This window comes from Carcharodon carcharias, chromosome 14, assembly GCF_017639515.1.
Source record: "Carcharodon carcharias isolate sCarCar2 chromosome 14, sCarCar2.pri, whole genome shotgun sequence".
Lineage (NCBI taxonomy): Eukaryota > Metazoa > Chordata > Chondrichthyes > Lamniformes > Lamnidae > Carcharodon > Carcharodon carcharias.
The window spans coordinates 110,480,965-110,494,089 of NC_054480.1; the positions used below are offsets into that span (position 1 = coordinate 110,480,965).

At 43.6% G+C, this 13,125-nt stretch overlaps 1 protein-coding gene across 1 annotated transcript in view; it reads left to right on the forward strand.

Moving 5' to 3' along the window:
- Positions 1–1,526: 1,526 nt before the first annotated feature.
- Positions 1,527–13,125, forward strand: part of mpnd (MPN domain containing) — a 52,521-nt gene continuing 40,922 nt past the window's right edge. The window contains exons 1-2 of the mRNA XM_041205178.1: positions 1,527–1,741; positions 11,906–12,117. Of these exons, the coding sequence (XP_041061112.1) occupies positions 1,738–1,741; positions 11,906–12,117 (216 nt within the window). The 5' untranslated portion in view covers positions 1,527–1,737. The remainder of the gene's footprint in view (positions 1,742–11,905; positions 12,118–13,125) is intronic.

Consider the following 13,125-nt stretch of genomic DNA (forward strand, 5'->3'; position numbering starts at 1 on the left):
TAGGCCTGCTGAGTTTTTCCAGCATTTTTTGTTTTTGTTTCCCATTTCCAGCATCCACAGCATTTTGCTTTTATCTGGTTAACTCGGCTCCTTCTAAGAACATAAATACGTTTGGACTGGGAAAAGGTATCCCTAGGGAAAAGGGATCCCTCTTAAATTAATCTTGTTGCGACCAACTGGGAGGGTTGAAGTATGAACGGAAGGCAGCTCATTCCTCTTCACTTGGGAACATAACAAAATTAGGGTCCTGTTTGGGAAGTTAACAAATTGGGGGACTTGCCCAGGGACCAGTCGTAACAAATTGTCCCATTACCACTCTCTTTGGTCTTGCAACACAAACTCTTTTGTCATTTAATCTCTTCTGTCTTCCCCCCAGCACGGATATTTCATTTTGTTGTGTTTTTTCTTCTCTCCTCCTTTTCATTTGCTTAAAACCTGTCAAATTTCTGACTTTTCCCAGTCCTGATGAAAGGTCAGCAAGATGAAAGATTGGGCTGAATTTTCCCAGCCTCATGGAAGTTGTTTTGAAGGCAGGGGGTGGGGTGGGGTGGGGGAGGTGTATGTGTGTGGAAACTTTAACATAATCGTGTCGGGCCTGCTCTGCAACATTTTTCAGCTTGTGTGTGCTTTTCCTGGAGGCAGGCTCCAAGAGGCAACAGTCACCCACCAGGCTGTGGCAGGTAGCTAATTAGAGTAATTCATAAGGCAATCCGTTCCAATTCTGGCAATGGGTTGAAAGTTTCCCAGTGGTGTATGGCCCCCCTGCTGTGTCAGGAGCCCAGTGACATCATGGAGGTTGCTTCACAGTGGGAGGACCGAGATGCCAAGCTTTTAAGGCCTTTTATTCACTTGCTGGCAGTAAACCACAATGCTCAGATATCCGCAAGCAGGAGGCATGCCACTGCAGCCATTTCATGGAGACTGCTTTTTTTGTTATTGCTGTACCTGCTACAATGCCAACAACTCCCCTCCTACTCAAGACGCCTCTATGTTGCATGCAGGAAAAAGGCAAAGGGAATCTCCCAGGTTCAGACTCCCACAAGCTATCCTAGAAATGAGGGACAAAAGATGTCCCTTGAGGGACAGCGGCAAACGGTCAAAATAAGGGACAATCCACTAAAATATGGGGCAGTTGCCCACCCTGCCGAAAGGGGTCAATCCACAGGCTGTGTTAATCAGACCTCCCAATGCTGGAATCCAGACGACGTCTTGCCACTCTCTAGGGGTCCTGACCCAGAATCGAGGCTGATGCCAGGATCACAGTTGACCTGGGAGAATTCAGCCCCCTGGCTCTCTTCCTGGACAGAGTATTTTACAGCATTTTCCTTTCAATAGTTCAGGTGTCCAGCATCAAGCAGTAGTATTTTGTTCCTTTTTTTAAAAATACCTACTTAGAAATTTTATGGCTGACAATCTTAAGTGACTGCTGAGTGTGTAGTGCTGTAAAGCTCCAGTGTGTTTGGGAGATGAATGAGACACGTGGGGTGTTTGCTGTGTGTTCACGTGATGCAGTGGCAGATTGCTGAACATCCTCCTCCCAGTGCTTGGGCTGTTTCTGCCTCTCTCTCTCATCAACAAATCTGCTCCCTGAGTGGAGAGAAGACCCCTTAACCTCATCCACACCAATTCCTCCCAGTGTGTCTCCCTCTTCATTTCACCAAAGCAAAAAAAGGTCCAAAGAGGGGGGGAAACAACCTTCTCAAGAGCAAAACCAGAAAAGAAGCCTCTCTGACAGGAATGGGTAAGTCTCATTGTGTCTGTAATATTAATCATTAGAATTGATTTTAATTCTTAATCTTACTTCATTCGGAGTCGCCATCCCCCTGCCTGGTTTGTGTTTGTAACCTTTGGGATTTGTTGTCCTTCAGGATTTTATTTTGTTCCACCCACAATTTAAAAGTGAAACCAAGATGAGCCCAAGTGTCTCAGTTTGTTACAAAGAAGAGACGCAGGGCGCGACCTAACCTGCTGATGTCAAGGGCTCGTTTCAGATTGACGGCGCCCTCCGCCAATCAGCGCGCCGAGACGGGGTTTTACTGTTCCGGGTGGCCAATGGGTGTTTGCTTGCTGAGGGGCGGGGTTTCCGTTTGAATCAAGTTCGGTTGCGGTGCAGACAGTGTGTGGTGTTTGTGTCCTGGGCTTTTATTATTCCAGTCAATCTCTCTCATAACCCTGTGAGAAACAGATTTATTTGAAACCCATCTCCTTGATTAACATCCTTTTGACGAAGGACTTTTTTTTTCATTCTGTAGTTTTATTTCTGAGCTTTTCAAAATTCAAACAATTCAAAACACAGCTGCAAGGTTAACTAATTCTAGACAAATCGTTTAGAATACATTTGCACAGGAAGTTCTCCTCCCCCATCTGCTCATTTATTCCAATAGGTTAGTGACAAAAAGAGGAAATCAACTGCCTTAGAGTGAAATAGTTTGTAATACTTCAAAATTGTCATTGTTTTTGGTGCTTCTTTAAAAATAATCTGTAATATTTTAACTACCTACTTTCCTGATGTAGGACATCTTTTGCACTGTAGATTTATTAGATTTGCATTTATATTGACTTTTTCATGATCTTAAGTACTTTACAGCCAAATAAGTACTTTTGTAGTGTAGTCACTGTTGTAATGTAGGAAACCAATCGGTGCACAGGAAGCTCCTACAAGCAGCAAAGTGATAACGATCAGATAATCAGTTTTTTTTTGTGTGATGTTGATTGAAGGATAAATATTGGCCAGAACACTGTGGGATAACTCCCTTGCTGTTCTTCCAAATAGCACCATGGAATGTTTTACATCCACCTGAGGACAGGTGGAGTCTTGGTTTAAAGTCTCTTCTGAAATGCTAACAGTACAGCACTCCCTAACTACTGCGCTGGACTGACGACCTAGATTTGTGTGATCGAGTACTTGAGCAGGACTTGAACTCTCAACCTTGTACCTCACAGTGGACAGTACTAACAAATGACACCTGACTCTGAAGGGTTACTTGGTGTCAAGGAAGTGGAGTTTGTGGAACAGGCTATTGCTCATTTTCTTATTTAGTTCTGTGGTTTTTGAGTAGCTTTCTAACTCAACCTGATCATTAACCTTAAATTGCAGAATGCACTCATGATTATAAATCCTAAATATGTGCTAAAGCCTGTTAATTATCTTTTTTTATTAACAGGGTGAATACAATGCTATAATAGGTTGACATTTAAGAATACTTAAGATTGTTTCAGATGAAGAAGGGCCAGTGGCCCATCGGTCATTCTATCCTTCCAGAATGTCATCCTTACCATGCCCTATTACAACTTTGACATCTATCAAATCTTCTGTTTAATGTTGTCCCTGAAAATTTGGCATCTCTGACAATGTAGCCCTCCTTCATTATTGACCTAGATTGTCTGCCTAGATTGTGCATTCAGATCCTGGAGTGAGGCTTCTGATTCGGAGGTGAAATCATGAGTTGAGTAAACTTAAGATTCATTTGACTTTCTCCCTTTATTTCCTGATGGCAGTGAGTAGGCAGGGTTACAGTTCCAGAGGTGCACAAAGGCTGTGATACTCTTTGAAATGACCATACTTTATGTATGAGTTGAGCTCTTAGATTCGGGGGTAGGGGTGGGGGTGGGGGTGGGGGCGGGGCAGGGCGGGGGGAATGAAAGCTGAGTCTGGTCACTCACTCACCTTCATAGAAACATAAATAATTTACAACACAAAAAGAGGTAATTTGGCCATTTTGACTGTACCAGCCAAAAAAGGTATCCAGCCTATTCCTATTTTAGAGCTCTTGGTTCGTAGCCCTGTAGGCCACAGCTCATCACAGGCATATTCAAGAACTTTGTAAATGTGTTGAGGACTTCTGCCCTCTTGGGCAGTGAGTTCCAGACCCCACCAACACTCTGATCAGATTCCTTCTCAACTCCCTTTTAAACCTTCTGCCAATTACTTTTTGGTAGATGGCCATTTTATTGACCACTCTGCTAAGGGAATTAGGGCCTTCCTATCCACTCTGTCTAGGCCCCTCATAATTTTATACACCTTAGTCAAATCTGTCCTTGGCCCCCGTTGTTCCAAAGATTAAAAACCCCAGCCTACGCAATCTTTCCCCAAAGCTAAAATTCCCCTATCCTGCCAACATCCTCCTAAATCTCCTCTGTACCCTGTCTAGTCTGATCACATCCTACATGCAATGTGATGACCAGAACTCTACGCAGCACTCTAGCTGTGGCCTAACGAGTGTTTTATACAATTCTAACATAACCTTCCTGCTCTTACTTTCTTTTATTAGCATAGGATATATTCTGTATGCCTTCTTATCCGCCTTATCTCATGTCCCTTACCTCAGGGTTCTGTTAACATGTACTCCAAGGTCCATTTGTTCCTCCACACTTCTCAGTAGCCTATTGTTTATTGGTATTCTCTTGCCTTGTTTCCCTATTCCAATTATGTTACCTACATATACAAGCCCTTTCCCAACAGCGCCTGTTAAATAATTGTGAGCCATCTTAACCCAGGAGTGCTGAATGCATTCAAAGCCCTCCCTCTCTCCATCGCCTGGCTGATATAAATGGAATGACTGTGGATCCTTGTGAATCTCAGGCTGTTCTCACTTCCCTGGAATCGTATGCATTCATATTCACTTCAAACCTAAAGCAAATCTTAAACTTTAAGGATGGGTATGAAAATTATATTTCTTGATGCCGCTAGTGTGGTTGAGCCCAACTTGTGGGTCCCATGTCATTTGCAGACAAAAGGACAATTTATTACTTTACTCGATCTTGGCGCCTGTCTGCCAGATGAATTTTGCCAGTTTACTTTGGGATTCCAAGAACCAAGTATTAGGAACTGCCGCGGTTAGCATACGGCTAAGCCTAATGCAAGAGCGGCTACAGAACGTGTTTGTTCCCCCTCGACTTATCTCAGTCTGACCCACCTCACTAACTGACTAATGTCTGGTTTGCAGTTTTATTCTCATTTTGCACGACACCAGAAGTTAAAAACCAGGAGTATAGTTAACTCCTTACAACAGGTAAGCTTCAGGGCTGAATAAGGGTCTGGTGGAGAGAGCTTCGGTGGTCTAGATGGGTCAGAGAGGAATTTTCCAGATTCTTTCCCCTCCCTCCGCCCCCAAATTGGGCGGGGTTTTTAAACTGGTTTTTCACCCCTTCCAGGAGCTCACATGGTTTTGAGTGGGTGAGGGAGTGTACATATTGTAATTCACTAGGGTATGGCAGTTGTGTTGGACAGGCTGTGTGGGACAGATTTCTTTATGTTGCATATTCGTAAGCACCCGTTTTAAGTTTGTATGCACACCAGCTCAGTTTTCATCCCCCCCGTCCCCCCTCCAACGCTCTTCTAGTAGACACCAACCTTGCACTTATCACAGTATATGCCTTCCCCCAATGCTAAAACTTGCATTTATCTAGCACCTTTCGTGACTTCAGAATGTTACAAGGTGCTTTACAGCCAATGATGTACTTTTGAAATGCAGTCAGTTGTAGAAAATGAGGTAGTGAATCCAGTTTGTGGAGAGCGACGAGATGATCAGATAATCTATTCTAGTGGTGCAGAGTAAAGCTCCCTCTAGATTGCCTAATCCCAGCACTGCTAGGTGGGGTATGGTAGAAGTTTAAGCAGGAAAGCTTCCTTTGCACTGCCATATCAAGCAGTTCCATGTATTTGCAGCTTAGTTTGATGAAGCATAAAGCTTCCTGTGCAGTGTATAGTCAAGCATCCTTAGGTTGAGTGTAACATGGTTAGGAACATGATTAACTCTGCCCCAACTTCTGAAGAGTACCTGCTGCATCAAGGCGACGTTTCACTAATTGCTATGGCAGGCGTCTTATGACCTCGCAGGATGACATCGCCAATGTAATGCCTTTTTGTGTGTCAACCCATGGCAACTAGGAGTGCATTATGATAATCCCAAACTCAATTCACCTAGTGACAGAATAAACTTTGATCCCTGGTCTCACTGATAAAAGTGTAGTGTCTCCCGTCGTTCCATCTTTGGATCATTTGTTTTGAAGAAAATGATCATTGCAAGCACTGAGTTGCTTAAAAATGATTGAATGTAGGATTGTATTGCACTTTGTGGGAATATTGTTCATCAGATTGGGAAGTTGGTTGACCACGAGGTGATACAGTAGGGTTAATGGACAGTTACTCTAATTGGCTAGTGGTGCTCTGCAAGGATCTATGTTGCCACCTCAGCTATTTATCATGCATATGAACGATTTACATGACTGGATTGAAAGCCACAATTCCAAATTTGCTAACAATACAAAGATAGTCAGCACTGTAAGCTGTATAGATGGAAGTGTAAAATTTTAAACAGATATTGATAGATTAAGTGAATGGGCAAAAACTTAGCAAATGGATTTCAGTGTCGGCAAAGTGAGATCATCCACTTAAAAGGATAGAAGAGGGTACTTTCTAAATGGGGAAAAGCTACAAATGTCAGGGGTTTAAATAATTTTGTGGGTCCCAGTACATAGATCATTTAAATGCCACAAACAGGTACAGAAAATAATCAAAAAGACGAATGCAATGCTGGCCTTATACCTAGAGGATGAGAATATAGGGGAGTGGAAGATGTGCTTCAGCTATTCAAACCACTTATTAGCTCACACCTGGAGAGCCGTGAGCAGTTCTGGGCACCAAACCTTAGGAAGGATATATGGACCTTGGAGGGAGTGCAGTGCAGCTTTACCAGAACAGTACCTAGGGTTAAATTATGAGGAGAGATTATACAAATTAGGATTGTGTTCTCTGGAATTTAGAAGGATTTAAGGGAAGATTTGGTTGAAGTTTTCAAGCTATTAAGGACAACAGATAGGGAATGTGGAGAGAAACTATTTCCATTGATTACCCCCTAGTCCTACGCTCTCCATAGAGATTAGAGCTGTACTTTTCAGGAGTGAAATTAGGAAACACTTTGATCTCGCATCAAAAAATCAATCAATTATTAATTTTATAAATATTGAATCTGAGATTGACAGATTTTTATTAGACAAAGGTGTTTAAGAATATGGAGCAAATGTAGGTCAATGGAATTGGGTCATTCTGCCATTGTGAGATCAACCATGATCTCATTGAATGGCAGAACAGGCTTGAGGGTCTAAATGGCCTGCTCCTGTTCCATTAAAGGAGTTTTAGTCTTCTAACTTGCTACTAGTACTGTAACATTGCCTAGTGCCTCTAAAGTTGAGCATCCCTTTTCAACACCCTGTGAAACTTCTGTATCAGCCACACAATACTTTGGAAAGCTCTGCAGAATTTGCATATTAAAATGTACCTTTAATCATAGGCTGTTGGTCACTCTTCACCTTTGGGACTTATGCTTTATCTGTTGTCAAGTATGCAAAATAAATTCTGGACTGAGGTGTGAGTAGAGAAAGGGATGGAATTCACAGCTAGCAAACTGTGAATAACTCTCGGTTCAAAGAGAAAGAATTTGGATTTCTACAAGAGATTTCGCAATCTCAGAAATCTCCAAAGTAGATCCCCGCTTAATGAAGCACTTCTCAAGTGTAGTTACTATTGCAGTGTATGTAACCAATTTGTGCACAGCGAGATCCCACAAGTGGCAATGTGGTAATGATTTAGTGTTGTTGATTGAGGGCTAAATATTGGCCGGGAGAGAGGGGAGAATTCCCCCGCTGTTCTTCAGAACAGTACCATGGGATCTTTTATGTCCACCTGAGAGAACAGACGTGGCTTCGGTTTAAAGTCTCATTGGAGAGACGTACTTCCAACAGTGCAGCATTCAATCAGTACTGCACTGAAGTGGCAGCCTGAATCTAGTGCCCAAATCCTTGGAGTAGAACTTGAACCTTCTGACTCAGCTACTAACTGAGTCATGGCTAACAGCTGTGGAGGAGGAAGAGGCAGAGAGGTTTGTAGGGAGGGGAATTCTAGAGTTTGGGGCCTCAGCAACTGAAAGCTTTGCCACCAATCATGGGGCAATGCAAATCAGGAATACGTAAAGGACCTGAATTAGAGGATCACAGAACTCTTGGGTGGGTGCAGGGTGAGGAATTGTAGAGCTGCAGGAGATTAAAGGTGAGTAGAGGTAAGGCCATGAGAGGATTTGATCACAAGGATGAGAATTTTAAAATCGAGGTATTGCTGGACTAAGATACAATGTAGGTCAGCGAGCACAGGTGATTGCGACAAAGCTTCAACTTATCTCTTATTGAAAGGAGGGTATTCCCAGAAATGCAGCATTCTCTTAACACTTGTACTGCAGTGTTAGCTTAAAGTTCACAACCCACTGCCATCTGACCCAGAAGCAAGAATCCCTAAATTGAGCTGCACCAACAAATAGATTCCTACTTGGTGGTTCAACCCGAGTTCTCAAAAGTACTTGAATGTTTATTATGAAAATTGCTGACTAATTAGGAGATTTTGTTTAGACCTGTAGAGATGCTAAGAAAATGTCATTTTGCTGTAAGAGAGGGAATATTTAACCTAAGAACAATTTTTGATAATATCTAGAAGTAAACTAGAACATTTACATATGCTTCATAGACGATGAAAAGGCGTTCGATTGTGTTTATGATCAAAAGTTAATGGACATGTTGTTGAAATGTGACATTGACAGTAAAGATATGAGATTTATTCAGAGCCTATACTGGGATCAAATAATGAGCATCAGGCTGGAAGATGGACAATCAGAGTGGTTTCAAGTGAAGAGTACAACAAGGCTGTGTACTGTCACCAAAATTATTCAACCTGTACACAGAAAAAATAATCAAAGAATTAGATGTACTTCCGAGGTAAAAATTGGAGGCAAGAACATAACAAACTTGCAGTAAGCTGACGGCACACAGCTACTTGCAGAATTAGAAAAGGCCCGACAAAATATTGTAAATTAAGTAAAATCTAGAAGTTTAGAATGTGGATTGAGTATGAGCACCAGAAAGACAGAAACAATGCTAGTTAGGAGAAATACATTAGAAGGAACTAGAGTGAAGATTGAAGTGGATGATGTCACAGTGGAACAAATAGATAAGTTTGTCTATTTAGGACAAATGATAACAGAAGATGGTAGGTGTCTTACAGAAGTTAGAAGAAGGATAGCAATAGCCAGAAGATGAAGGATGTGTTAACACCAAGAAAAATCAAGCTTGTAACAAGGGAAAGAACTCATAAGATGCTACATTCTGTCCACTTTTCTGTATGCCTCAGAAACCTGAACAATAAGTAAAGATGTGTGGAAGAAAATAGAGGTCTTTGAAATGTGGGTGCTAAGACATCTGTTTTTAAAATTCCATATACAGACCATAAGACCAATGAAGAGGTGCTTGAAATTACATGAAGAAAAATAACTCTAAAATGTGGCATTCAGAAGTGAAAATGTCAGTTTTTTTGGCCATTTGATTGGAGTTGAAAAGCTACAGAGATCTCTTCTAGAGGGTAAAGTGGAGGGCAGCAGAAAGACGGGTCGACCTAGGCGTAGTTGGATGACAGACTCACAGAGCGGTTGCTGACAAGCTACAGTGGATGTGTGAGGATGGTGTAAGACAGACGAGCATGACATACCATGACAGCAGATCTCCTGGTAGGAGTAGCTACAAACAACAGCAAGTCAGTAGTAGTGTTCTCTCTGGTATTGACTGAACTGCAGAGATTGAATTTACCTTTTGTGGTGAATTCTTATTTATTTTTTTCCTTTTCCTAAGTTTTCCCTCCTTTTGCAAAGACTCTGACCTGTGCTGGGTTATTGGGCTCCACAGGCTCTGCCTGCATCTGCGACTTCATTTTGTGTGCGAGTGTTGGCAGGTTTTTCAATCATTTGGACACCCAAGTCCAAAATAAAGACAGAAAATGCTGGAAAAACGCAGCAGGTCTGGCAACATCTACAGAGAGAAAAACAGAGTTAACGGTTTGAGTCCATATGATACTTCTTCAGAGCTAAAGAGAAGTAGAAATGTGATGGATTTTATGCTGTTTTAAGAGGGGGTAGAGCAGGTGAAGCAAAATAGAAGGTCAGGGATAGGTGGAAGCTAAAGAGAAGTTTGACAAAGATGGCATGGACATGAAACAAAGGGAGCGTTAATGGTAAAAACTAAAGAAGGTGCTGATGATGGCATAAAGGTAAGATAGCAAAAGGTGTTAATAGCAGAATAAGGGTCAGTGCTCTGTGAAAGCACAACATTAAAAACAAGTGACAGATGGCCCTGTTGGGGGTTAGGGGAAGAATGATTAAAAACAAAAAATTATAATTGGATTAAAAAAGGAATAAGGATGGAGGAGAGAGTTCATAGTCTGAAGTTGTGGAACTCAATGTTAAGTCCAGAAGGCTGTAAAGTGCCTAATTGGAAGATGAGGTGCTGTTCCTCCAGTTTGTTAGGCTTCACTGGAACAATGTGGCAGGCCAAGGACAGACATGTGGGCATGAGAGCAGGGTAGTGTTGAAACGGCAAGCAACCGTAAGGTCTGGGTCATGCTTGCAGACTGAGCGAAGGTGTTCCACAAAGCGGTCACCCAGTCTGCATTTAGTCTCCCCAGTGTAGAGGAGACCACATTAGGAGCAACAAATACAGTAGACCAAATTGAAGGAGGGGCAAGTGAAGCACTGCTTAACTGAAAGCATTGTTTGGGGCCATGGACAGTGAGGAGGGATGAGGTAAAGGGGCAGGCATTGCACCTTCTACAATTGCATGGCAAGGTGCCATGGGAAGAGGATGAGGGGTTGGGGGTGATGGAGAGTGGATCAAGGTATCTAGGGAATGCCAACAGGAGAGTGAGGGAAAGATGTGTTTGGTGGTGGCATCATGCTGGAGTTGGAGGAAATGGTTGAGGATGATCCCTTGAATGCGGAAGCTGATGGGATGAAAAGTTGAGGACAAGGGGGACCCTATCATGGTTCTGGGAGGGAGGGGAAGTGGTGAGAGCAGAGGCGCAGGAGATGGGTCGGACACAGTTGAGGGCCTTGTCAACCACAGAGGGGGGGAAACCTCGGTTAAGGAAAAAGGAAGACCTGTCAGAAGCGCCGTTTTGGAAAGTGGCATCATCCGAACAGATGTAACAGAGGTGGAGGAACTGAGAGAATGGAATGGAGTCCTTACAGGAAGCTGGGTGTGTGGGGCTGTAGTCGAGGTAGCTGTGGGAGTTGATGGGCTTGTAATGAATATTGGTAGATAGTCCATCACCAGAAATGGAGACAGAGGTCAAGGAAGGGAAGGGTGTTGGAGATGGACAATGTGAAGGTGCGAGAGGGGTGGAAATTGGAAGCAAAATTGATAAATTTTTCCAAATCCAGGCGAGAACATGAAGCGGCACCGATACAGTCATCGATGTGCCGAAAAGAGTTGTGGGAGGGGGCCTGAATAGTACTGGAACAAGGTATGTTTCACATACCCCACAAAAAGACAGGCATAACTGGGGCCCATGCGGGTTCCCATAGCCACACCTTTTATTTGGAGGAAGTGAGACAACTTAAAGGAGAAACTGTTCAGTGAAAGAACAAGTTCAGCCAGACGGAGGAGGGTGATGGTGGATGGGGATTGTTCAGGCCTCTGTTAAGGAAGAGGCAGAGGACCCTCAGACCATCCTGGTGGGGGATGGAGGTGCAGAAAGTTTGGACTTCCATGGTGAAGAGGAGGCGAAGGCACCCAAGTCCAATACAGTCCTCACCCTGTGCTCTTTCTCACTCCAGTAGGGGCCACTAGAAAGGGTTTGAGAGCCAGCTCGTTTGATCTTTTTTTCTTCTCTATCCCCATCCCAAAGGCTTTGAGGTGAGTTGCAAGGCCCGTTTTCTGGTACAGCTGAAATCAGCTACCTCAGTGCAGACCTGGATTAAACCTGCAGTTTTTCAGGGCTAATTGGCTCAATTACACACAAGGTGATGTGATAATCGACCAATACAGAGGCCTGATCGCTGTTAACTTTTCTTATCCTTGTATTTTCCCCTAGCTTCTGACCCATCGTCACCTGCAGTGGAGGAGGGTGTTGAGGATGAGGAGGATGAAGTGGATGTGAACCTGGAAGAGGCAGAGAATGGGACTGCTGGGAAAACACCTAGTACCCGGGGGACCTTGCTCACTCGCCGTGGGATTACTCTACGTGTGCTTCTCAAAGACAGAGTCATCCAGCCAGGAGAAGGCCTGCTCTCCATTCACTATTTAGTAAGGAAAAATACTCACTTAAATAAGCCTACCATCTGCCAACCTCCCCTCCCCCCTCACCCAAATTTGCTCCCGGACTCTCCTAAAGTCTTGTCTCTCGGAGTATAGTCTGACAAGGGTTGGCCACCATCTGCGATCTCATACAGGTTTCATTTCCATGCCTGACCCTGGAACAGGAGTGTCCATGGCTTCTTTTGTTTGTGGGCCACTTGGGTTTGTATCTCAGGAGTCACATTTAATGTTTGATTCCATGTTCTCATCGACTTGCATGTGTCTTAAGTTGTCAATGCCATTGGATCTCGTTTTCTGATCTGGGCATATCATTAAGGAGGCAACAGCACTGGGAAAGACCCCTTTCAAACCTTCGGGCTGATTAAATTCCAACGGGGAAAATCAGCAAGGTAAGTACAAACAGGACAAAGTTACCTCGTCTTCAAGGCTGGGCAACCCAGCACAGACTAGTGCCAGTGGGCTATTCGACCGTGGTGGGCACCATACAGCCCAATTCTGTGCACCCACTTTCCAGCAGAAGCACCACTTTCTCCCCTCCTAGTCCAAGGAGGTTGAGTAGTTCAGCCAATTCAATGGAACCTGGGGTCCAAAGCTAGGAGCCCTCCTAGTGTGTATGGCTCAGTTCTATACCAGTTAGTACACTGAATTATGGGAGTAATATTTCTTTTTTATTTTGTTGAAGGCCTCTTAGTCTTATCAGCCATCTAAAAAAAATTGACAGCAATCATGTGATTTTTTTCTATACATTCACGGGATGTGGGCTTTGCTGGCTGGGCCAGTATTTATTGCCTATCCCTAGTTGCCCTTGAGAAGGTGGTGGTGAGCTGCTGCCTTGAACCACTGCAGTCCACGTGGTATAGGTACACCCACAGTGCTGTTGGGAAGGGAGTTCTAGGATTTTTAATGAGCGACAGTGAAGGAATGGCGATATATTTCCAAGTCAGGAAGGTGAGTGACTTGGAGGGGAACTTCCAGGTGTTGGTGTTCCCATCTACC